This window comes from Emys orbicularis, chromosome 4 (assembly GCF_028017835.1).
Source record: "Emys orbicularis isolate rEmyOrb1 chromosome 4, rEmyOrb1.hap1, whole genome shotgun sequence".
NCBI classification, from domain to species: domain Eukaryota; kingdom Metazoa; phylum Chordata; order Testudines; family Emydidae; genus Emys; species Emys orbicularis.
In genome coordinates this window covers 129,808,221-129,832,346 of record NC_088686.1, presented here as the reverse complement: position 1 = coordinate 129,832,346, position 24,126 = coordinate 129,808,221, and the positions used below count along the sequence as shown (strand labels likewise).

General features: G+C 57.0%; 1 protein-coding gene across 2 annotated transcripts in view; it reads left to right on the top strand.

The window, feature by feature from the left end:
• Positions 1 to 24,126, top strand: part of LOC135877584 (copine-5) — a 178,801-nt gene that overhangs the window by 46,156 nt on the left and 108,519 nt on the right. Inside the window, exons 4-7 of one of the 2 annotated variants that reach the window (XM_065403075.1) lie at positions 2,072 to 2,175; positions 2,655 to 2,694; positions 5,015 to 5,091; positions 19,278 to 19,337. In XM_065403075.1, the coding sequence (XP_065259147.1) occupies positions 2,072 to 2,175; positions 2,655 to 2,694; positions 5,015 to 5,091; positions 19,278 to 19,337 (281 nt within the window). The remainder of the gene's footprint in view (positions 1 to 2,071; positions 2,176 to 2,654; positions 2,695 to 5,014; positions 5,092 to 19,277; positions 19,338 to 24,126) is intronic. The other variant, XM_065403076.1, reaches the window with a different exon arrangement.

Here is a 24,126-nt window from a genome sequence, read left to right as displayed (position 1 = left end):
CCCTTTCTGTGCCTCAGTTTCTCCATCAGTAAGGCTAGGTTAGTGATACTGCAGCTGCCTGTGCCCGCAGGGGAGGGGGCTGTGAGGGTTCTGATCTATAGCCCAGGTCCCTGACGGGTGTAAATGGACACAGCGCTATGGAATGTGATGGAGCTTTGCCAGTTTACACCAGCTCCGGATCTAGCCTAGCATGTGTATTGTGCTCAGGAATTGGGATATTCGCATTGTCATTTGACACCCCCCCCCCCGGCCCCCGCCCAAGGATTTGCAGATGGAATCGCCTTGTTTGCACATCAGGGATTTGCTGGAGCAGCCTTCACCCTGTTCAAATGCCTCAAAGGTCTCAGCGCCGCCGCCAGAGGCTGGGGACCAATGTGCCGGCTGGGAGTGGAGCAGGGCGGGTTACTGCATTGTTAGCCAAGAGCTTTCAGGATATTAAAGAGTGGGCTCAGCAAACAGTCTCTGTGTGAGCACCAGGCGGGGTGGGAATCCCATTAACCTTTACTGGTGCCTGCCGCAGCCCCAGGGGTGCCAGGAAACGCTCAAGCAGGCTTGGATGTCCCTGCCATAGGCAGCATCAAACAGGAAAGCCCAGGGGCCAGCTCTGGCCACTCAACTCATGTGGCTGCTGGGCCAGGGGGGAAGCCCCACTGCCCCAACAGGAGACAGCAGGGGCTGGGTGAGAGAGTGCTGGGTTCAGTGCCCAGAGCCTTGGGGTGAAATCCTGGCTCTGCTGGATCAAGGAGAGGTTTGCCATTGACTTCATCAGGGCCAGGAATTCACCGTGGGATCCATTCCTGACTCTGCTAATGACCTGCTACGGGACCTTGGTCAAGTCATTTCCCCTCTCTGGGTCTCTGCTTCCCTTCCCACCCTCCTGCTGTTTTGTCAGTTTGTGCTGCCAGCTCTGCAGGGCGGGGACGCTCTCTGGTGTGCGTATGTACAGCCCCGAGCACAGTGGGACCCTGGTCTCAGTCTCAGCCGCTAAGTGCAATGCTGCTGCTGCTGCTAAGGGCAGAGTCTGCATCCTTGACGTCTCCATGTGCCCCCAGAACACACAAGCACTGTGTCCCCAGCGTGCACTCGGGATGCTGCTACATGCACAGGTGGGCCCCGATGCCCAGGGTACCTGAGAAAACCCCGAGTTCCTCCCCCTCTTTTCCGAGTAGGGCCAATGTGCTGCTGGCATCTCCCCACTGGAGAGCGGAGCTGAACTCCGGTTTAGATCACATGTGACATGAATGTGAAGCTCTTGAATTCTTACCCCTGTCGGGGGGCGGGGGGAGCCCAGGTCTGGGATAGCAGGGGCTGCAGGTCAGGAGTGAGGGGCACCAGCAGAGCTGTGTGTGTGGGGAGCCTAGGGCTGGTATAGCAGGGGGCTGCGGGTCGGGAGTGAGGGGCATCAGCATCTCTCGCCAGTTCCAGGATCATGCCCCTGGTGTCATTTTCCCTTTCATTGACGCTGCTGCTGGCTCTGGATTCTCTCTGGAATGGCTCCCGGTGCAGACCCTGATCCCGCAGCCAGGACCCCCCTTAGTACTAGCTGCATGCGCACATGGCCCCCATGCCTATTCTGGGCTTTGTCTCGCCCCGAGAAGCCATGAATTTGCAGCTGTCGGGAGAGGTGTGCGAGTCCACCCAGCTATTCTATGCTCAGGGGGACACATGACGTATAATTAACAGCTGCTTAATTGATGTGCCTTGGGGCTTAATCACAGAGGCTCCTGAACTCTCCCCATGTGGGCTCTGTGCCAGGGCAGCTGCCTGCGCCAGCACCATTGTGGCGTGAGCCAGAAATTAGCAGCTGGAGACACCAAGAGGTGTCTGCCCCCTCGATGAGTCTCTCTTCCCCCAGTCTCTGTTCCTCCCTCCCTGTCTCCCGGCGCGCTGGGTTCTCCCCTCTCCTGGCCGGGAAAGGTCAGAGGGGTGGGCAGCTGCCAGCTCTCAATCTTATGCTTAGTCTAACTGTGCCCATTGAAGCCCAAAACTGGGGTCCCTGACTCTGCTCCCCGAGTGCTCCTGAGCCCCGAGGACGCCACCCCGGCTAACTAGCATCTCTCTCACCCTGCAGTTTGGCAGGACCGAGGTCATCGACAACACCCTGAACCCTGACTTTGTGCGCAAGTTCATCCTCGACTACTTCTTTGAAGAGAAACAAAGCCTGCGCTTCGATCTGTGAGTGCCGGGGCCGGCCCTGCAGAGCAGGGGGGATGGGAGGCTCTGAGGGGAAAATGGCAAACGCTGCAGCTCAGGGAAGACCCTACAATAACAACCCCACATGGGCACAGCGAGAGACCCTGGCTGGGGCTTTGCTCAGGTGCTCAAATCCCATCCACATTCAGTGAGAGCCTGTTGTGACGGCCTGTGTGACAGCTCAGTGGTGCGCTGGCCTGGTGCATGGGGGGGAACATCCCCCTGTGTATCACAGTCAGATCTCCCAGCCCTGGACGCTGGAAAGCGACTCCCCAGCCTAGCCCACTGCTAGGGGCCTGGGTGCTCCCGTGGGACGTGGGAGACCCCGGTTCAAGGCCCTGCCCACAAGCAGGAGGCCGTGCGCTGCCCCAGGAGCTGCCTGGTGGTGATGGGGAGTGCCAGGCCCGGCCGGAGGGGGGGCTATGGCCATGTGTCATGTGGTTTTTCCTCCCCCCCTGCAGGTACGACGTGGATTCCAAAAGCCCTGACCTCTCGAAGCATGTGAGTAAGAGCATGTTCCTTGCCCCCCCCCCCCCCCCCCCCGCCCAGAGAGCTGGTCTCATCCCTCCCGCTCTGCCCCCGTCCAGCCTAGTGCCCCACCGGGGACCCGGGCTGCCCAGGGCGAGAAGCTTAGGGTTACCATATTTCCACAATCAAAAAAGAGGACACTGGGGGGGGGGGAAGCCCCGCCCCGCCCCCATCCACTCCCTCCCACTTCCCACCCCCTGACTGCCCCCCTCAGAACCCCAACCCCCCCTGCTTCTTGTCCCCTGACTGCCCCCTGCTGAAAACCCCCCACCCTAACTGCCGCCCCTAGGACCCTACCTGTCCCCTGACTGCCCTGACCCTTATCCACTCGCATGGGTGGCAGGGTTGTAGAAATTTTGGTGGTGCCCAGAACCCCCCCCACACACACACACCTGCCTAAGGCTCTGGGAGGGGGGTTGGGTGCGGGGAGGAGGTCTGGGGTGCAGGTCCTGGGCTGGGGATTAGGGTGCAAGAGGGGTGCAGGGTGCAGGTTCTGGGATAGAGTTTGGGTGCTGGGTGCAGGCTCCGGGCTGGGGTAGGGGGTGGGTGTGCAGGAGGGGGTGAGGGGTGCAGGCTCTGGGATGGAGTTTGGGGGTGGGAGGCGGTGCAAAGGGAGGGGGTGCAGGCTTTGGGAGGGAGTTGAGGGCAGGAGGGGGTGTGTGGGAAGGGGGAGGGGGTTTGGGAGGGAGTTTGGGGATAGGAGGGGATGCAGGGGTGAGGGCTGTGGGTCTGAGGATGAGAGGTTCATGATGCAGGAGGGGGCTCAGGGCTGGGGCAGAGGATTAGGGTGCAGGGGGATGAGGGTTGGGGCTGAGGATGAGGGGTTCATGATGCAGGAGGGGGCTCAGGGCTGGGGCAGAGGATTAGGGTGCAGGGGGATGAGGGCTGGGGCTGAGGGGTTTGGGGCGTTGGAGAGGCTTGGGGCTAGGGTGGAAGGGCAAGGTAAGGGCAGCCTGTCTTCCCATTAGTGGATGGGGGACGCTAGGACCCGGGGGCAGCAGACAGCAGTTGCTGCTGGCTCTGGCAGTACAAGCAGGCAAGGGAGAGGCAGGGAAGGGGGGCTTACAGGGGGGGGACGGACACGCGGAGGGGGGGTAGCAGGTGGAGGCCGGGGACCCATCCAACACTCCCCCGCTCCCTGACTGCCCCCCCCAGACTCCCCTTACCATTCTGGCTCCACGTGTTTGCAAAACACGCTTCCCGGTGGGTCGGTTTGTGTGTTACACAGGGCTGCACACAGAGGGAGGGGGGAGCAGGGGAGGGCTCTGGCTGCTGGAGGCCAATGGGAGCAGCTCAATCGGCCAAGCCGCCCAATCAGCAGCCGCACTCTGCATGGAAGGGAGGGAGGGAGGCGAGGGAGAAAACCCCCCCGGACATTTTAACCTTGTTACCAATTCCTCCCAGACGGCTATTTAGAGACACAAAAGCCGGACATGTCCGGGGAAATACGGACGGATGGTAACCCTAGAGAAGCTGGGCCCAGAGAGACACACCCTTTGGCTCCCCAGCCCATGGTCCCTGGGGCGTGGGCACCAGGATTTGGCTGAGCAGGTGCCTAGAGCCTGAGGGTAGAGATGGCTCTCCGTGGGGGGCAGATGAGGTGTCCATGCCAGGCTGCATCGCCAGCTTCCCAGAGCTCTTCCCACCTGCAGCAAGGATTGTTCTGTGTGCCCGTGTCATTGCCCGGGCACAGGGCCCTCAGACATGCCCAGGGTGTGGCTGCAGCCCATCATGTTAGCAGAGGCCAGCGGGGGAGCCGGGAGTCCGTGGAGCTGCATTTGGGCCTATCTCATCTGTACGTTTACACTGAGACCCCAGGCTGCCAGTAGGATTCAAATGGCCCATTACTAGTAGCATTAATGGGAAATCCCAGTCGCAGAGCTTTGTGACACAGGCTCCCTAGTGGTGGGGCAGGAGGTGCTGTGACCATCCTGGGGGGTGGGACTTCCTGTTTTCCCCCCTGCACTTCCTGCTGTCTCCATGGAAACCCAAGGTGATTCCCCCCCTCCCTCTGCAGATAAATCACTATTTGCATTGCAAAATTTCGCCATACAAAGAGCCAGTTTCCCAGGCGCAGAATGCACAAACATTTCCCCATCTGTCCCAGGCTGGAATTCTCTCCGGAACACCCCCCTTTGGTGCAAAGGTGCCATTGCCCCGTGAGGACCCGTTCTCATGAAAACCGAATGGTTTGCCCTGCTCCAACGAAGGCCACCAGCAGGGCTGATGTGTTGAGGGGTCTGGGCGGAGAATCCGGATTCTTGATGCTCATCATGGTCCTTTGCCCTGCCAGGATTTCCTGGGCCAGGCGTTCTGCACATTGGGGGAGATCGTCGGCTCGGCAGGAAGCCGCCTGGAGAAGCCGCTGACGTGAGTGCTGGGAGTGCTCAGGGCAAAGGGCACGTGCGTGTGGGGCCAGCAGGGCAGGGGCAGGCGGCTTGGACCTTCACAGTGCCCCGTGCTGCTCAGTGAGGGGTTTGAGCTCCAGGGGTTAACAAGGAAGGCGGCCCAGTGGAGTCACTCCTGATTTACATGGGGGGAGAGCAATGTGGGGACCAGGCCCAGTGGGTTACTCCTGATTTCCACTGGGATGAGTGCAAGGGGAATCAGCCCAGTGGAGTTACTTCTGGTTTACACGGGGGTGAGTGCGAGGGGAATCAGGCCAGTTGGTCACTCCTGGTTTACGGGGGGTGAGTGCGACGGGAATCGGGTCAGTGGGGTTACTCCTGGTTTACACAGGGGTGAGTGCAAGGGGAATCAGGCCAGTGGGTTACTTCTGGGTACATGGGGTGAGTGCGAGGGACATCGGCCCAGTGGGCTATTCCTGGTTTACACAGGGGTGAGTGTGAGGGGAATCGGGCCAGTGGGTTACTTCTGGGTTACATGGGGGTGAGTGCGAGGGACATTGGCCCAGTGGGTTACTCCTGGTTTACACGGGGGTGAGTGCGAGGGGAATCGGGCCAGTGGGTTACTCCTGGGTTACACTCGGTGGCTGAGGGCGGGGACGAGGCGCTGTGTTTGTCTGTACCGTGTAGAGTCAGGAACAGATTCACAGCCACTGTGGGCTGCTGGAGACATCGGGATCATACAACATCATCCTGGTGATTCTCCCCTGGTTCCCCCCTTGCCTCTTATTCCCTGAGGTCTTGATATGATCAATCCAGAGCCAGCAGGTGTTTTCCTCCTGTGCTCGGCCTCTGGCGGGCAGGTGAGGCTTTGCTAGCTTGGGCAGCGCGAGGCTGAGGGTGTAAATAGGACCGAGAGACTGAGGGCTGGCCTGTGTCCCCTGCTGTAAATCCAGAGCAACTCGGACTCTACCGTGCTCGTCCACCTGCCCCTTCTCTCCCCGACTGCTGGCCTCCACCTGCCTTTGCCTCACACGCCAGCGGCCAGAACCACACTGGCCGCCTCGGCCCAGCGCCGCCAGGGCCAGTAAAGCACCTTGGGAATGAGTCAGTATCAGGTGCTCCGGGGGGGAAGGATGGGCCAGGGGTTCACGAGCCCTGAGTCCTAGTGCCGGCTCCTCCCAAAACTCCCTGGGTAAGTCACTAGCCCGGCTGCGCTGTGCTCCCAGCTGTGCACGGGGGACAGTGCCCTGCACGAGGGGTGTGCGAATTCTTACACTAGAGCAGGGGTCGGCAACCTTTCAGAAGTGGTGTGCCGAGTCTTCATTTATTCACTCTAATTTAAGGTTTCGCGTGCCAGTAATACATTTTAATGTTTTTAGAAGGTCTCTTTCTCTAAGTCTATAATATATAACTAAACTATTGTTGTATGTAAAGTAAATGAGGTTTTTAAAATGTTTAAGAAGCTTCATTTAAAATTACATTAAAATGCAGAGCCCCCCGGACCTGTGGCCAGGACCTGGGCAGTGTGAGTGCCACTGAAAATCAGCTCGCGTGCCGCCTTCGGTACGCGTGCCGTAGGTTGCCTACCCCTGGACTAGAGAACAGGGGTTGGGAGGCACGATGGCGCTAGGGGCCAGTGATCAGTCGCTAGGCATCTATGTGGGGATAATGCAATTCCCCAAGGGTCACCATGGCAACCTCTGCTGGATTTCTGGGCATCTTCAGCCACTGAAAAGGACTCCGGTGTTGAAAGCCGATCTGATGTATGCTGTTCACTGCTCCTTGCTGATGGAGAAAGGAGACCTTGAGGGGGGTGATTTGAGGCGTTTGTTTTTTTCCCTTTGAAATCTTGGGAATGTCAAGCCTGGCTTTCCCAGCTTTTGCTGGATATCTCCTCAGGGGACCCAGAGCTGTGGATTGGGTACCTGAAACTGACGGAGCGGTGGTGCCAAGACATTAACAAAGATCACTTTTCTCCCAAGTGTTTCTCAGGCATTTGAGTTAAATACCCATTAACCCCCATTGACCAGCCTGACCAACTGTCCCTTCTCCCCTCAGTGGCCGAAGTTTCATTTCCTTGGTACCTGCAAAGTCATAATCCTGCTAGCTTTCCAGCCATCCCGAGAGAGCGCCAGGCAAAGCTGGGTAGGGCGGATGAGACCTGGATTTCCAATGTAACAAACAAGCAGGCAAATCTTTTAAGAAAACACTTTTCAGACCTTCTTTGTCTGATAGGAAATGCCCAACTCCCCCGCCGCGGACCACCCCAGGGCTAATAAACCAAGTCAGGCATGCAGAGTCATTCTTCCTGGGGCCTTTCGCGCCCCTGCACAGCATCAGTGGAGTGGCAAATGCCCGGTGCCAGGCCGGCATGTGGAGCTGACAGTGCTGGGGTGTCAGTCCCAGGTGGAGCAGGGCTTTGCTGACCTGTGTCAGAGGCAGGAAGCGCATGTGGCTTGCTTTGAAATGGGAGGTGGGACTGGTCTCCCCAGCTGTGCCCGCCTGTCCATCACAGCAGAGGAGGGAGAGCCCTGGATGTCAGCCACCCGCATGAGGCCCGAGAAGCCTGCCATCCGCTGCTCCCTGGGCAGGGTGGGTGTGTCTGGCACTGGCTGTCACTCTGCTGCAGGATGTCCCTCCGGGTTTCCCTGCCCCTCCACAGGCCTGATTGACCAAGCATAGGGCTGTGTCGCACCATGAAGCACTCTCCTGGCCCTAGATGTGCAGGGAAAGAGGGGCCAATGGTCAGGACCTGGCTCCAATTCCCTCTCAGCCCTGGACTTGCGTGTGACCTGGGCAAGTCACGCAGGGTTCGTCTCCGTTTGACCTGCTCACGCCACCCCCTGAAAATAGCAGGGTGGCTCGGGCCAGCTGCCCGCGTACTGGCTCAGCTGGGATTGCAGCTCAAGCAGAGCTGGCATGAGTCCGTGTAGGCCAGCTGAGAATCCCACCTCCCCCTTAGTCTGTCTGTGCTAGACCCCCACGTCTCCACTGGGGATAACAGCTCTGTCCTGGGGCACGGGCCGGGGGAGGGGAAAGATTGTGACCTGCTCAGATACTGCAGTGACTGGGACAGTGGAAACACCATTGGTGAGTGGCCAGGTCCTGAGATGGACTAAATCCGTCTGGCTCCTAAGGATCGGTCACTGATTGCAATGGACCTGCCCCCATTTACAGCTGGGCCCCCCAGTGCGGCTGCCATTCAGTGAAGGGGGATCTGTTTCCCTGGAGAGGAGCGTTTCCCATTTGAAATGCCCTGGATGGCTCAGTGTCCCCGCTGCTCCCAGCGCCCCGCCAGGGACCCGCAGATCAGACCCAGAGGATTGTCACTGTGCTTAATAAGAACAGTTCTGGGGAGCGGGGTGAGGCAGAGAGGGGGCTGCATGGCAGGTAACCTCATTTAGCTGGAGTTACGGGGGAGGGGAAGGAATTTTTTTTCTCTTATTTTAAGGCTACCTGCAACCCTTCAGAATTGCTCCTGGTGGGTTCATTTCACTCCAACTAGCAGGAGCTTGCGTTAGATCAGCTGAGAATTCCCCATGGCAGGAGTGGCTTTGCTGCCCCAACTGATGGACTGGATGCCAAATTCTGTTTATTGCATGTGTGCGAGAGCGAGCAAGAGAGCACCTGTGTGTGTGCGTGTGTGTGCGTGCGTGTGTGCGTGCATATGTGTTCGTGTGTGTGTGTGTGTGCGTGCATGTGCGTGTGTGTATGCATGCATATGTGTTTGAGTGCGTGGGTGGGTGTGTGCGTGCATGGGTGTGTGACACAGACCATACCATTAGTGGCTGTTATTATTATACATATTTATTTGGAGCCCATTTGGACACCTCCCAAAGCTTCATTTGAGCCGGCTAAGATGTTGCTGAGCCAGAGCAAACCCCCTGCTGGGTGCAGCGTTCCCAGCCAGCAGGAATTAATCCATTGGCAAGGCCAAAAGAGCCGGGGCTTGCAGTTCTTTTGGAGAGGGGCAGGTTCCTGTCAATCCGTTGCTGGGCTCCCCAGCAGCTCACGAACACTGGTGAAATAACCATCAATGCCAGTGCTACAGATGGGGAAACTAAGGCTCAGAGACGTGGTCAGGGTCACACGGGAAGCCAGGAATTGAAGGAACCATCCTTCCTCCTTTTCCCACCCCTGCCTCCCAACAGATCTCTGCGGCAGGGGCCTGCTCCGGGGACTGCTCCACCATCAGCCCTGCCCTGGCATGCTTGCCCCAGTGAGAGCGCACACAAGTGTGCCTGCCTGGGGGAGCGGGCGGGACCGAGCTGCGCGTGCTGGGGCAGGGCTGTAACCATTCACTGGGGTGAGAGACCTACCTGCCGTGGGTCTCCTGGCCGGCTTCCAGACCTGCCAGGCCATTGCAGCACAAGCCCAGCAGGGCAGCCAGCATCCCCCTCCCCTGCCTGCCAGCACTGCCCCCCATGCCAGCCCCTGCTTCTCCTGACCCCAGCCACTGGATGGTGCACAGCCAGGACATCCCGATGGGCAGGGTCCTGCAGAGCACATAGCCTGGCCTGGCGTGGTGAGTGCGCAGGGAGGTGGGCAGGGAGCCAGCCCAGTCATGGTGTGTGGAGGGTTTGCGGACTCTGGCCGCTGTTGGGTTTTTCAGTAACACTCACCCAGCGCTCGCTCCCCAAAAGACGTTTTATGAAGCGACCAAAACTGATTCGACTGGAAGCCAAGGGCTGGGGTCCTGCAGGGCACAGAGATGGGAGCATCACTATGAGCCACCTGCCGGCCCTGCAGCTGGGAGTGTATTCAGAAAGGTGGGCGAGGTGAACTCACATTAAACTAGCTTCCTGGCTCTGCAGGCTGGGAAGAGTCTTGGTAACATGACCAGTTCCCTGGGGCCTGGTTGGGGCTGGAGACAGCCAGCTTGAGGGAAGGGGAACCTTCCCCAGTCACTTGCTGGGATGCCAGCTCTAAGACCAGTTATGGTCATTATCTATCTATCTATCTATCTATCTATCTATCTATCTATCTATCTATCTTAGGTGATAGGGCCACCTCCCCATGTGGCTAGCCTTGCCCTGCCTGCCACGTTTCACCCGGGACATGGGGACACACCCTGATGCACTGCAGTAGCCTGAGCAGTCCCATGGTAGCTGCAGAAACACTCATGATATTTTCCAGGCTAGGTCTGACATCCCATAAGGGTGGAATCTCTCCGTGCTCCTGCCCCTCACTATGTGCGGGGCCAGCACTCCCGGAGCCAGCCCCTCCATGAACGGCGCTGCTCTTCTGATGAGCTGCTAGGACATGCAGAGCCTGTTTCCATCCAGACTTGGCTAATCAAAGGGAGCAGACAAGGCCGTGGATGTGCCCTGTACAAGCTGGATCGCGAGCTCTGCCTGCATCTCCAGGAGGTGTTGGCAGGTCTTTGATGCCCAGCTCACTTGGGGAACATGCTCCAGGTGCTGGGTGAGTTCAGAGGCTCTGACTGCAGAGCAGCTGGCCCAACAGCTCAGTGGAGATTGCTTTCCCTTTGTCTCCTAGGCTGTGATTTTGTGCTGACAGTTTCAGGAGGCGGCTGTCTGGGGACGGCAGCTTCCTGAGAGGCTGCAGAACATAATTGGCCTCCTTGTTTTGAGCACCTGTTCTGTCCCTGAGCACGGTTATAGCGCCGCACAGCAAAGCTCTGAGACTCAGACCGAGAACTTGTTATGAATCAGTTCTGCGCTGCGTGGCCATCCACCCAGCCAAAGTCCCAAGCACGGTGTCAAGCCTGGGGAGGACTCTCCGGGGAGCAGGCTGCTGCTCCCTTTGCCTGGCATAGCTTCCTCTGCATCCTTCAGGACAGTGTCCCCACTGTGCGAGCCTTCTCCTCTGCATCCGCTGTTGTCTGGAACTGCCTCCCTGCACCACCTGGCTTCACTCCCTCACTCTGACCTACCTATCAGGGGCCTAGCACCTCAACACCTAACCTGTGTCCTCCCCTAGGAGCCAGGCAAGCTGATGCCTCTGACACCCCCCACCTCTGCGTGGAAGAGTCCCTGCCTCTGGCTCACAGCACTTGCATGTGGAGCCCCCAGTGTGGCTGCTGCAGGAGGTGGCGCCTGCAGGACACCCAGTGCAGGACGGCACCGCATGGCAGCTCATGGGGCCAAAGGCCTAGGGCGGGAATGGCTGGCTCAGCCGATTGGCAGATTCTCATTAACACCCAGCTCAGATCGGGAGTGACTGCAAGTCGTTGCCATCCCTTGGCTGTTTGGTGGCCCCTGCACGTAAAGAGTTTGCTGGGTCTCAGACCATTGACTCATGGCAGGTGTCCCCAGCAGAAAAATGACCAGACACTAATTAGCCTTCCCGGCTAAGCTGGGAGACCGTCTCCCAGCTCGTCCCTTCCAGGGCAGGGGGGACATACAGGCAGCAGGGGCAGGGCGGGAGGAAGCTGTGCCAACCTGTGTCCACGCCAGGGCTGTCAGTCTGGCACCCAGCACCAGCATTAAATTCACCCGTGTCACAAACCCAACCGGTTTCTGGGATTCTCCTGTTAATTTCTGGTCCCTAGAAGAGCAGCAGATGGCTTGTTAATACCCGCCCCAGCCCCAGCCCCAGCCCCAGCCTGGCTGATTCCAGAGGCTTTCCCAGCTCCTTGGATTTATTTGCCTTTCAGGCTTCTCTACTTAACGCCCCCTCCCCGTCTAACTCCACAGTAAATGTCCCACACGCCTCCTTGGATTGGTTGGATTCCCTCGCTCGGCAGCCGTTTGTCACCGGAGTCTCTTTGGGGGATTCATTTCTCCAACAGAAATAAAATTCTCCCGCGACCCTGGAGCCTAACTCTGCATTTCAGGCATCAGCAGCCAACAGCACCAACAGCCTAACTTGCCGGGGAGCTGAGCATCCTGAGCTCCTGGAGGCAGGATCGGGCCCCTGAGGCAGCAGGGTTGTATGGGGTGCGGGTACATTGGGCTCCTTAATGAGATCGGCTTCTCGTAAGCAGGGGAGGTTGAGAGCGTCTCGAGCAGCCTAGAGGTGACGCATGGAACGAGGGTGTCGGGAGCTGGGACGATCCTGCCAGGACCTTGGAACCTGCCAAAGCCTCCACCCTGTGTTTCCCAGCAGGGCCCAGGCTGATTCGATGTCAGAGCAGAGGGGCACGTGCAGGAAAGCTGCCAGCTCATTATATCAACAGCTGCTTCTGCTCTCCTCCAGCAGCGCACACTCCCCTCTCTGACCTGGAACTGGCTCCCCTGCCCCTTAGCTCACGGACCCCCTGCTCTGACCACTCGCTGGCGCTGCCCGTGTGAGTCCCGTTCCACTAAAAGGGGCACGCGTCTGAGAGGACCCCGACTGCCCGGTGCTGCTGGCGGGCATGTGCCACGTGCTGCCTTGCGATGCGACATGAGGCTGGAGAGCTCCTGGCCGTGCCCCTTACAAGTCCATTGCCAGGGCTCAGTGTTAAGCAATAACTCGGGGCGTCCAGGCCGTGGGGCACAAAGGTGTTTGTGTGTGGTGGGAGGGCGGGGCTGGGGGGGGTTTCGCTCATTTCACGTGCATCCAGGTCCCCAGGGGGGTGGAGGGGAGCTCGGTCGGGCTTGAGAATAAGACGCTGGATGTTCCTGTCCCTGCCCTGAGCTGTGTGAGCGCCGCATGTAGTGGGGGCTCTGGGAGCTAAATGTGCACAGCACAGAAAAGGGACCGGGAGGGGGGAAAGGGGTCCGAGCAGCAGCTATAAATACCTGCCAGGTAACAATGTGAGCGTGGGAAGGGAATTACTCACTGTCTCTGGAGCAATGGCCTGCTGCCAAGGACGAGAGGAGTGAGGAGAGGCTGGAGGCAGGGATGATATAAATTGGCCTGAAGAATCAAAGGTGTTACTGTGACCCTGTCAGTGTCCAACGGTGTTACACGAGGGTCAGGGTGGTGCACAGCGACTCCCCAGCTCAGTCCATGGCAAAGCCCCTCCAGCCCTTTAGTGAAGAGACAGGACAGAAGGGAAAGCAGGGAAAGCCTTGGCAATGGAAAGTCAGCCTTGCCTTGGAACACCCTCTGCTATGCTCTCTCCCGTCAGCTGGAGTCGTTAGAAGGGAACCCCCCTTGTCTGACAGCAAAGGCTGTGTCTGCACTGCACACCTTACAGCGGCACAGCTGTGCCTCTAAAGTGCTGCCACTGTAAGGCACGGAGGGTAGCTGCTCTTTGTCAGCAGGAGCGAGCTCTCCTGCCAACCAGATACAACCACCCCAACAAGGGGTGGCAGCTTTGTCAGCGGGAGAGCATCTCCACACCGGCGCTTTTCGTTGGTAAAACTTTTTGTCAGTCGGCAGGGCCGGCTCTAGGATTTTTGCCGCCCAAAGCAAAAACAATTTTGGCCGCCCCCCACCCCCGTTTTTTAATTACCCCCCCCGGCCCCGCCTCAACTCCGCCCCTTCCCCAAATCCCCAGCCCTGCCTCCCCCCCCCCCCCCCAAGGAGAGCCTGGAAGGGAAGGGGAGCAGCGGCGCGCGAAACAAGTGTTTCGCGCGCCGCGGCCGCTCGGGATCTCCCCCTCCCTCCCTTCCTCCCTCCCAGGTTTGAGAGCCTGGGAGGGAGGGCGAGTAGCGGCCTGCGAATCAGCTGTTTCACGTGCCGGTGGCGCGCGAGCGGCAGCAGCAGCGGAGGTGAGCTAGGGTGGCCGGGGCACATTTTTAGGGGCGGCATTCTGGCACCGGCCATGCCGCCCCTAAAAATGTGCCGCCCCAAGCACCAGCTTGTTTTGCTGGTGCCTAGAGCCGGCCCTGTCGGTCGGGGTGTGTTTTTTTCACACCCCTGACTGACAAAAGTTTTGCTGACAAAAGTGCAGTGTAGACATAGTGTAGACATAGCCATAGATGGTATCAGAGTTGGTATTAACTGTCCTTGGGGCAAAGAGCAGAAGTTAGCTGGGCTGGGCTGGAGCTGTCCTTGCTGTGGTTTTTAAAGTCTGATCCTGATTCCTAGCAGACAAACCCAGCCCCACACACACATGAGGGGAGAACAGAATAGCCAGGAGAGGAAACGCAGCTTCTGTCTCTGGAGTTGACTCTCACTTGCAATGACAGTGCTAGAAAACCCCAGGCCCAGCACGCTATCTGAGACCTGGAAACTCGTACCAGCATCAGGCTGTTTAGGAGAAGAAATAAGCGGGGGAGGAAAAGACCGCACGGGGGCAGGAGAGGACAAAGTCTCACATCTCAGGTCGGGGTTGGAATTTAGCCAGAGCCGGTGGAGAGGTGCTGGTGTCATCTGGGTCCCCTACTCTGGTCTGCTCAGGACATCTCTCAGGGGTCAGCTGAAGAGGTGCCTGCAGACGGTGGGGGTGGCCACGGTGACGGTGAAGCTCGCGCCTTCCCCGCCTCTCGTCTTGCAGTCCACCAGCATGGCCGGAGCCAGTTTCCCCCAAAGGTTCCTTTTGAGAGCCCCCAAAGGGGTGATGGGCAGAATAGCTCAGCCCCTCAGTATTTCCTTCACCAGTCAGGCCTAGTTTCCGACACACCAATTTTGGTCTATTGATTTCCAGTCCCACACTTCTCTCGTGTACCAGGCAGGTTCCTAACATGGCTCTTGGGTTGTAGCAGGAGCCTTTCTGCTGAACTAACTCAGTCTGTGTGACACGTCTGCCCCTTTTCCCCACCGCCGTTTGTTGTGATCGGTTGTTGTGACACCGCTTGAACTTCTGCTCCTGTCCCACAGTGGGGCTCACAGCTAAGGTCACTGGAGAGGCCCAGTGATCACAAGAGGGGGCACAGGCCTCGTTGGGGCAGGTGGGATTGGGCTGAGCTGGGCTGCACTGGAGTGGGGGTGGGGAGAGCTGCGAAGGGCGGTACCGACAGGGTGGAGCTGGTTCAGCCTGGGTGATCCAAATGGGGAAGGGGGTGGGGGAAAGCAGAGTCTCACCTCATGGCTAATGCTGAGGGCATCTGGGCTCAAGTCCCTGTTCTGCAACTGACTCCACATGTGACTGTGGGCAAGTCACTGCCCTGTTCCATGCCTCAGTTTCTCCAGTCTGTGAAATGGGGATGCTGCTGCTGGCCTGGTTCCCATGGGATTCGTTCATTAATGTTTGTAAAGGGCTTTGACCTCTTGGTGTAAATCAGCAAAGCTCCATTGATTTCCGTAGACTACCCCAGGTGCAGATCTGGCCCTGTTATTTTCTGAAGGAGGGGCAAGCGAGGGCTCTGCTTTGCACTTTAGAATCATAGAATCCTAGAGTATCAGGGTTGGAAGGGACCTCAGGAGGTCATCTAGTCCAACCCCCTGCTCAAAGTAGGACCAACCCCAACTAAATCATCCCAGCCAGGGCTTTGTCAAGCTGGGCCTTAAAAACCTCTAAGGATGGAGATTCCACCACCTCCCTAGGTAACCCATTCCAGTGCTTCACCACCCTCCTAGTGAAACAGTTTTTCCTAATATCCAACCTAAACCTCCTCCACTGCAACTTGAGACCATTACTCCTTGTTCTGTCATCTGCTACCACTGAGAACAGCCAAGCTCCATCCTCTTTGGAACCCCCCTTCAGGTAGTTGAAGGCTGCTATCAAATCCCCCCTCACTCTTTTCTTCTGCAAACTAAATAACTCCAGTTCCCTCAGCCTCTCCTCATAAGTCATGTGCCCCAGCCCCCTAATCATTTTTGTTGCCCTCTACTAGACTCTCTCCAATTTGTCCACATCCTTTCTATAGTGGGGGGCCCAAAACTGGACACAGTACTCCAGATGTGGCCTCACCAGTGCCGAATAGAGGGGAATAATCACTTCCCTTGATCTGCTGGCAATGCTCCTACTAATGCAGCCCAATATGCCGTTAGCCTTCTTGGCAACAAGGGCACACTGCTGACTTATATCCAGCTTCTCGTCCACTGTAATCCTCAGGTCCTTTTCTGCAGAACTGCCGCTTAGCCAGTCGGTCCCCAGCCTGTAGCAGTGCATGGGATTCTTCCGTCCTAAGTGCAGGACTCTGCACTTGTCCTTGTTGAGCTTCATCAGATTTCTTTTGGCCCAATCCTCCAATTTGGCTAGGTCACTCTGGACCCTATCCCTACCCTCCAGCTTATCTACCTCTCCCCCCAGCTTAGTGTCATCCGCGAACTTGCTGAGGGTGCAACGTATCCCATCATCCAGATCATTAATGAAGATGTTGAACAAAACTGACCCAAAGACAGACCCCTGGGGCACTCCGCTTGATACCGGCTGCCAGCTAGATATCGAGCTGTTGATCACTACCCATTGAGCCTGACGCTCTAGCCAGCTTTCTATCCATCTTAGAGTCCATTCATCCAATCCATACTTTTTTAACTTGCTGGCAAGAATACTGTGGGAGACCGTATCAAAAGCTTTGCTAAAGTCAAGATATATCACGTCCACTGCTTTCCCCATATCCACAGAGCCAGTTATCTCATCATAGAAGGCAATCAGGTTGGTCAGGCAGGGAGTCTGTAGTTCCCCGGGTTCTCCTTCTTCCTTTTTTTAAAGATGGGCATTATATTTGCCTTTTTCCAATAGTCCGGGACCTCCCCCGATCGCCACGAGTTTTCAAAGATAATGGCCAATGGCTCTGCAATCACGTCAGCCAACTCCCTCAGCACCCTTGGATGCATTGGATCAGGCCCCATGGACTTGTGCATGTCCAGCTTTTCTAAATAGTCCTTAACCTGTTCTTTCACCACTGAGGGCTGCTCACCTCCTTCCCATACTGTGTTGCCCAGTTCAGCAGTCTGGGAGCTGACCTTATCTGTGAAGACCGAGGCAAAAAAGCATCGAGTACTTCAGCTTTTTCCACATCATCTGTCACTAGGTTGCCTCCCCCATTCAGTAAGGGTCCCACACTTTCCCTGTCCTTCTTCTTGTTGCTAGCATACCTTCTTGTTACCTTTCACATCCCTTACTAGCTGCAACTCCAATTGTGCCTTGGCCTTCCTGATTACACCCCTGCATGCTCTAGCAATATTTTTATACTCCTCCCTAGTCATCTGACCAAATTTCCACTTCTTGTAGGCTTCCTTTTTGAGTTTAAGCTCACCGAAGATTTCACTGTTAAGCCAAGCTGGTCGCCTGCCATATTTGCTATTCTTTCTGCACATCGGGATGGTTTGTTCCTGCGCCCTCAATAAGCCTTCTTTAAAATACAGCCAGCTCCCCTGGACTCCTTTCCCCCTCATATTAGCCCCCCAGCAATGCCTCCAGCCCCAAGCTCCCTGCCCAGTGTAGGAACCCTGGCGCCTGCCAAAGCACTTGGATGGGTGCTGGAGACAGGCTGGTGAGCTTGCCAAGGTTCCAGGAGTTTAACCCCTGGCAAACACACAGGTTCTGCCACCTCCTTTCGTGATCTTATCTCCCCCGTCCAAAGCATTCCTGTTGGGCTCAGTCAGTGAGTGTCCATGGATAGAGAGCAGAGCTCCACAGAGACAGAGGGACGGGGGAAGGGGCGGGCAGGTCTGCAATGCACCATTCCCCATCCTTGCTGCCCGGCTGAGCTGGGGGCGCGGCTCAGTGCCAGACTTCTCGGCAGCTCTGCCCTGGCCCTGCAGTGCACTCCGCACCCCCCTCTGGATCCCACCCTCCAGTCGTCCCCACATGGGGGTGTTTAGTTCCCCACACGTGCCCCAGAATCCTTTGCAGCAGCATCTCTGAGGGGTGCCGGGTCAGCCAGCGGCAGGCAGGGCTCTGGAATCTGCTGCTTTTGGAGGCTCCTTGGCTGCCTCTGCAGTTGGTGGAACTGAACTGGGGGGGGGGTCCCTTTCGGGGTGGGAGCGAGATGGGCAGACAGGGAACTGAAGGAGGGTGCCGGGCTTGGGACTGGCTCACTGGAGATGCCGCGTTAGGTGTGAAGCTCTACGGTAGGGGGCCGCCCCCACAGCGCAGGCCTAAGGCAGCCCCAGTGCCAGGCCGCAGGGCTCTTCATGCCAGCCCGAGGGAGATTCCCATGCTAGCCTAAGGAGGGACCCAGTGGCAGTGGTCTGCCAGCGGGGTAGTGTGTCCCTGGGACCATCTGGCAGCCTATCTATGCACCTATCTGGGGTTCCCATTCTATGCCAGGGGGCTGAATGAGCCTTCCAGGTCCCTGCTGCGGCACGGTTGGGCGCGTGGCCATGGATCCCAGCCGCCCTCGGGGGAGCAGCTACTGGGCCCTTTCCTACTGTCAGCTGTGGCCTGCACTGCCGAGCTGCCTGCCCGCCCCGGAGTTATCATCCCACCACAGCTGCCCATGCTCCCCTTGCTGGCACCCGGCCGGCGCCGTGACCCTGGCTATTGAAACCAGCCACTGTCCATAAAAGCACATCAAAGGGTTTGGACACACTAGGTTCCAGGTACAAGGAAAACATGACGTACAGTCCAGAGCCCACACGTATTGACAGGTTCCTTCCGCACGGCGCTGGTTCAGTGACTGGAGCTGGGATCCTCCCCTGTGAGACACTTCCGCTGGCAGAGTCTCTCCTCTGTGATGAACAACATTTGGGGCCATTTTCCCTCCTCGTATAGCCCGAGGCTCTTGTCTCTGTTCATAATCAGGGTGTTTCATTAGCTGCAGCTCAGTCCTGATGGGCCCCTATTCAGCGTTTCTGTGGGGGATGCTTTGCGCTGCACAGTCTCCAGACTAGGCATAGGGCTGGGTCGGCTCCCCGCATGCCCGCGGTTCTCAGCATTGAGCCAGCTCTGAGACCCCCTGCTGCAAGTGACCCGGTTCACTTCCACGGGTTTGGAACCCAGGATCCTCCATGTGACATAGTCCGAACATCCAGCCACAGGCCAGCAATCAACTGGTGCTTAGCTTTCGGCAGAGACCCCCCCCCCTTTGGTGAAATATTGGGGGATGGTCAGACACGTGCCTGGGTGTGTCTGTGTCATTCTGGGCCCTCCCTTCCTTGTCCCCAGGAGACAGTTTGGGGAGATCCCCGGGGATTGGTTCAGGTGTGTTGGCCTGGCTCTCCAGGCTCTCCCTGGTGGTGATCGGCCCCAGGCAGCATATGTTCTCAGGGAGCCCAGGGAAAGGTCCAAGTGGGGGGAGGGATAGCTCAGTGGTTTGAGCATTGGCCTGCTAAACCCAGGGTTGTGAGTTCAATCCTTGAGGGGGCCACTTAGGGAGCTGGGGCAAAATCAGTATTTGGTCCTGCTAGTGAAGGCAGGGGGCTGGACTCAATGACCTTTCAAGGTCCCTTCCAGTCCTAGGAGATGGGATATCTCCATTAATTTAAAATTTAATTTAATTTAAATTTAAGCTAACTCTCCCTCTCTCTGTCTCCTGGCAGGATGGGAGCGTTCACGTTACATTCCAGAACAGGGAAGCCCACACCGTCCGTCTCCAACGGGTGAGTCACACAGCTTCACCGGCATCTCCTCCTGCACAGGCAGCCCCGCAGGGAGGCAGTGTTTAGAGGGGTCTTTGCCCTGACAATGCCCCGGTCCCATGGCTAGAGACACCACACATTCAACACCAGCACTAGGACAGCATGAGACTGTCCCCCCCCCAGTGGCTGGGCACAGAAGAGATTTATGGGTCCGTTGCTGCTCCTAGGTGCCAGGCCTGGTCATTTCACTGAACCAGGCCCCCCTCCTGCACCATCAGCCCCGCTGACAGCCCCGAGTTCAAACCTCCCTGTCGACCCAGCAGGGCCTGTTATTAACAGCACCATCGCGATGTCACACAAGGCCTGACATTATGGCCACTGTGAGGGCTGAGCCCTGCAACGCCTGGCCCTAAGTTCTGCTGTCTTCCGGACGGGGCTAGTCCTGCCAACGCCCTCTGACAGCCTAACTGTGACGGGGTCATTTTCAGAAGGGATGTGAAAGTCCGCTGGACTTGTGCTCCTAAAGCCCTTCAGAGTTTCTGGCCATCTCCCCTAACATCACCCTCATCCCAGGGCCTTTACTCCCCAAAAGCTGCTACAGGAAGACAGGATAGGTCTGTGCCGTGTGTCCCCCCAACCCTCCCCGCAGCGGCTGAAATAGGTTTGAATGTGGCAAGCCCAGCTGACCCCCACTCCGTGCTCCAGGGACAGCCTCCCCCAGGGGGCCTGGAGGGAACGTCCTCCTCGATCCCACACCTGGGGGTCAGCCTGACCCAGAGATGTGAGCTACGCTCACTAGTCCTGACCACGATCGGCAGCAATTTGGCGGCAGCTCTAGCGCTGCTTCATTCTATGGCGGCAATTCAGCGGGAGGTCCTTTGCTCCCAGAGGGAGTGATGGCCCCGCCGCCAAATTGCCGCCGAACTGCCGGACGTGCCGCCCCCCTCTTCATTGGCCGCCCCAGGCACCTGCTTGCTATGCTGGTGCCTGGAGCCGGCCCTGGTGATGGGAGGGGGAAGGTTTTCAGCGTATTGTCGAGCAAACTCTGAGGCTTGGTCTACACTGCGGAGTTAGGTTGACATCAGGTAACTTACATCGACCTAATTATGGCAGTGTACACACTACAGCCTTGCGCCCGCCGATGTAAGTGCCCTACTACACCGACATCATAACTCCACCTCTGTGAGAGGAGTAGCGCTTATGTCGGTGTAGTTAGGGCAACGCAGTGTCCATGTTGGCTGCCATTTTTGTCGATTTCATGTCTCCATGCTGGAGCCGTGAAATTGACAAGAAAACCAGGCTGTCACCAGGGCGGGAGGGGGGGCTCCCAGCTCCCAATCCAGCTGCTGCATGGAGGCTCCCCCACCACTTCCCACCAGGAGCCCAGCGGCTTCCCAGAGGCTTGCCTGGACTCCGGGCACAGAGCTCACAGCTGGGACCCCAGGGGCAGCTGGGCTCTCAGCCCCCCCCCCCCCCCACACTGCCTCTCTTCAGTCGGTGGAAGCGCATCTGGTGAGCACACACACCCCTGCCACAGGGAGGGTAGTGTGAACATGCACCACTGTAGTATTTACTGCGGTGGCTGTAAGTTGACCTAACATAGGTGGACTTAGGTTTCTAGTGTAGACATGCCCGGAGAGTGGGGGTTTTAGAAGCGCCCAGCACTGGCCTAACTCTGCTCCCATTAGATTGTCAGCTATTTGGGGCAGGGACCCTCGTTGTGTTCTCTTTGTACAGAACCGAGCACAGTCATGGCCCGGTCCATGACATAACAACACTGGAGTCAATGCTCAGACTGCCCATTGCATTCAGTGGGAGCAGAGCTAGGCCAGCGCTGAAGGGGTTGGATAAACCCAGCCGAATAGCCCAAGTCTTTAAAACAGGCCGTACCTCCAGTTGTTTATCTGGGTAAGGATAAAAGGATGATGCCATGGTAGGGGTCTGCTACAGACACCTAACCAGGAAGAAGAGGTGGATGAGGCTTTTTATAAACAACTAACAAAATCATCCAAAGCAGAGGCGCTCACTTTTATTTTTCCCCGTGGGAGTTCCACCCCCACTCCGCCCCTTCCCCCTAGGCCCCGCCTTCATTCCACCTCTTCCCGCCCCCACTCCTCCCCTTTTCCCGAGGCCCTGCCCTCGCTCCACTTCTTCCCCCCCCCACTCTGCCCCCTCCCCCAAACCCTCTAACCCATCGCTCGCTGCTCTCCATTCTCCCACAAGCACCTCCTGTGGCTGGTGGATGCTGAGCCCTGGAGCACCCACGGAGTCGGCGCCTATGATCCAAAGCACAGGACGTGGTGGTGATGGGGGGGACTTCAACTACCCAGAAAATAACACAGCAGGACACAGATTATCCAGCAAGTTCTTGGAATGCAATGGAGACATTTTTTATTTCAGAAGGTAGAGAAACAAATAGGGAGGAACTGGTTGAGAATTTGAAAGTGAAAGGCAGCTTGGGTGTAAGTGATCATGAAATGGTAGAGTTTGTGATTCTAAGGAATGCTAGGAGGGAAAACAGCACAGTAAAGACAATGGATTTCAAGAAGGCAGACTTTAGTAAACTCAGCGGGAGTTGGTAGGTAAGACCCCATGGGAAGCAAGTCTAAGGGGAAAAACAGTTCAAGACAGTTGGAGGTTTTTCAAGGAGACATTATTAAGGGCACAAAAGCAAACTATCCCATTTTGTCGGAAAGATAGGAAGTATGGCCAGAGACCACCTGGCTTAACCAGGAGATCTTCAATGATCTGAAACTCATAAAAAGAGTCCTACAATAAGTGGAAACTAGGTCAAAGGATGAATACAAACAAATAACACAAGTATGTAGAGAAGCCAAGGCACACAACGAGACTTAACTAACTAGAGCCTCTGTAGAATCAGGTTCCTCTGGTCTCCTGAGGCCCGGCAGGCCTTTGAACAATTAAAACTCACATTTACCACTGCTCCCATATTGGCCCACCCTGAGGCCATGCCAGCCTTCATCCTCAAGGCAGATGCTTCCAATGTGGCAATTGGAGAGGTGCTCAACAACTACTATCTCCAAGCACCTTCTACTCCAGGGAACTCACTCCGGCAGAGCAAAATGATGGGATTTTGGACAGAGAACTCCTGGCAATTAAGAACACCTTTTGAAGAGTGGTGCTACTATCTAGAAAGTTCCTGGTATCCCCTGCAGGTGTACACTGACCATAAGATCTTTGAATGTCAGTGTAGGGCCATGGCTGTTAACCAACGTTGTCTTCGGTGGACCTTATTGTTTACACACTTTAATTTCGTAATCTCCTATTGCCCAGGAACCAACCATAGCTTTGTCCTGGAAGGGCGAATATTACACTCACCAAAATGACTTGAACTGGAAACCTCGTACATCCTCACGCCTCATAACTTTCTGGGTGCAGCTCCCCGCCAAGATCTGCTCCCCCTCAAAAGATCAGCCTTGATCTATTGGATTCCACCAGTCAAATAGGAAGCCATAAGTAGGGAACCCCACGATGTCTGAGACAGGGTAACCTACGTAAAGGGGCATATATATGTTCCCCCCAGGCCTTCAAGGACTGCAGCACTACAGGTATGCCATGACTTCCCCTGGCAGGACATTTTGGTCACTTCAACACTCAGCGGCTCATCTCTCATGTCTTCTGGTGGCCTCACATATGAGCCACATCCTCAGGCCTATGTGGCCTCTTGCAATATATGCACCCACTCCAAAGGCACCGCACAATAACCCCTTGGGACTCCTGCAAACCCTTCAGATTCTACCTGTCCCCTAGACAGTCACCGCCTTAGACTTTGTAGTAGAACTACATACGTCCAATGAGTTCATGACCATCCTGACAGTTGTGGACCACCTCATGAAGACGGCACACTTCATCCCCTGAACTGGCCTACCGTCCTCCTCCTGGCTCTGGATGGACCAAGTCATCTGCCTCCATGGCCTCCCAGAGCACTTCATCTCCGACTGCAGTGCACAATTTATCTCCCACTTTTGGTGAGAAGCTCTCTGGATTTTGGGCATACGCTCCCGCCTCTCCTCCGCCTATCACCCTCAGACTAATGATCAAGTGGAGAGAGAAAACCAGATCCTGGAGCAGTATCTTCGATGTTACATCAACTTCCACCGGAACGACTGGGCAGAGTCGGCAGAGTTTGTGTAAAATAATGCAGAACATGTGACTGTGGGGCAAAGCCCCTTTGTTTCGAGTTATGGATTTGTGACAGGGTGGACTAGGTCTGGAGACTCCCCCCCCCCCCCCCCATGCTGGAGGCCTCGTGGCCCTGCCTCACCCCACCCTAGAAAAGAGCAGAGGAGAAGTCCTCCAGATGTTCTCCAGAGGAGAAGTCCTCCAGTCCAGCCTAGAGTGGCTGCAGAGAAACAACCAATCAGAGAGGCTGCTGGAGCGGCCAGTCAGAGGCCAGAAGGGCCCTGTAAAAGGAAGCAGCAGAGGCAGAGCAGTCAGTTGCTACCTGGTGCTCGAAGAGGGAGTACTGGGTGCCTGACTGGCTGGAAGAGCAGCAGGACTACAGACAGCTCACTGCAGGCGGGACTGAGCCCAGGGAAGGCTGCCAAAGACCGGGTGCCTGCTGGCTGTCAGGAAGAACAGAAGGACCATGGACAGGTCAGTGCGGACAGGCTGCACCCAGGGGACTGACCATAACCTAGCCAGGCTGGGCGAGGGTACCGTGATGGGCCCTGCTGGTCTGGTTGAAGACTGAGCTCAGGGAGCGCTGCCAAAAGGACACCATCCGAGGGTACAGAGATGGGCCCCGGTTGGGCTGTTAAAGAAGACAGGGCCTCAGGGCAGAAGCCTT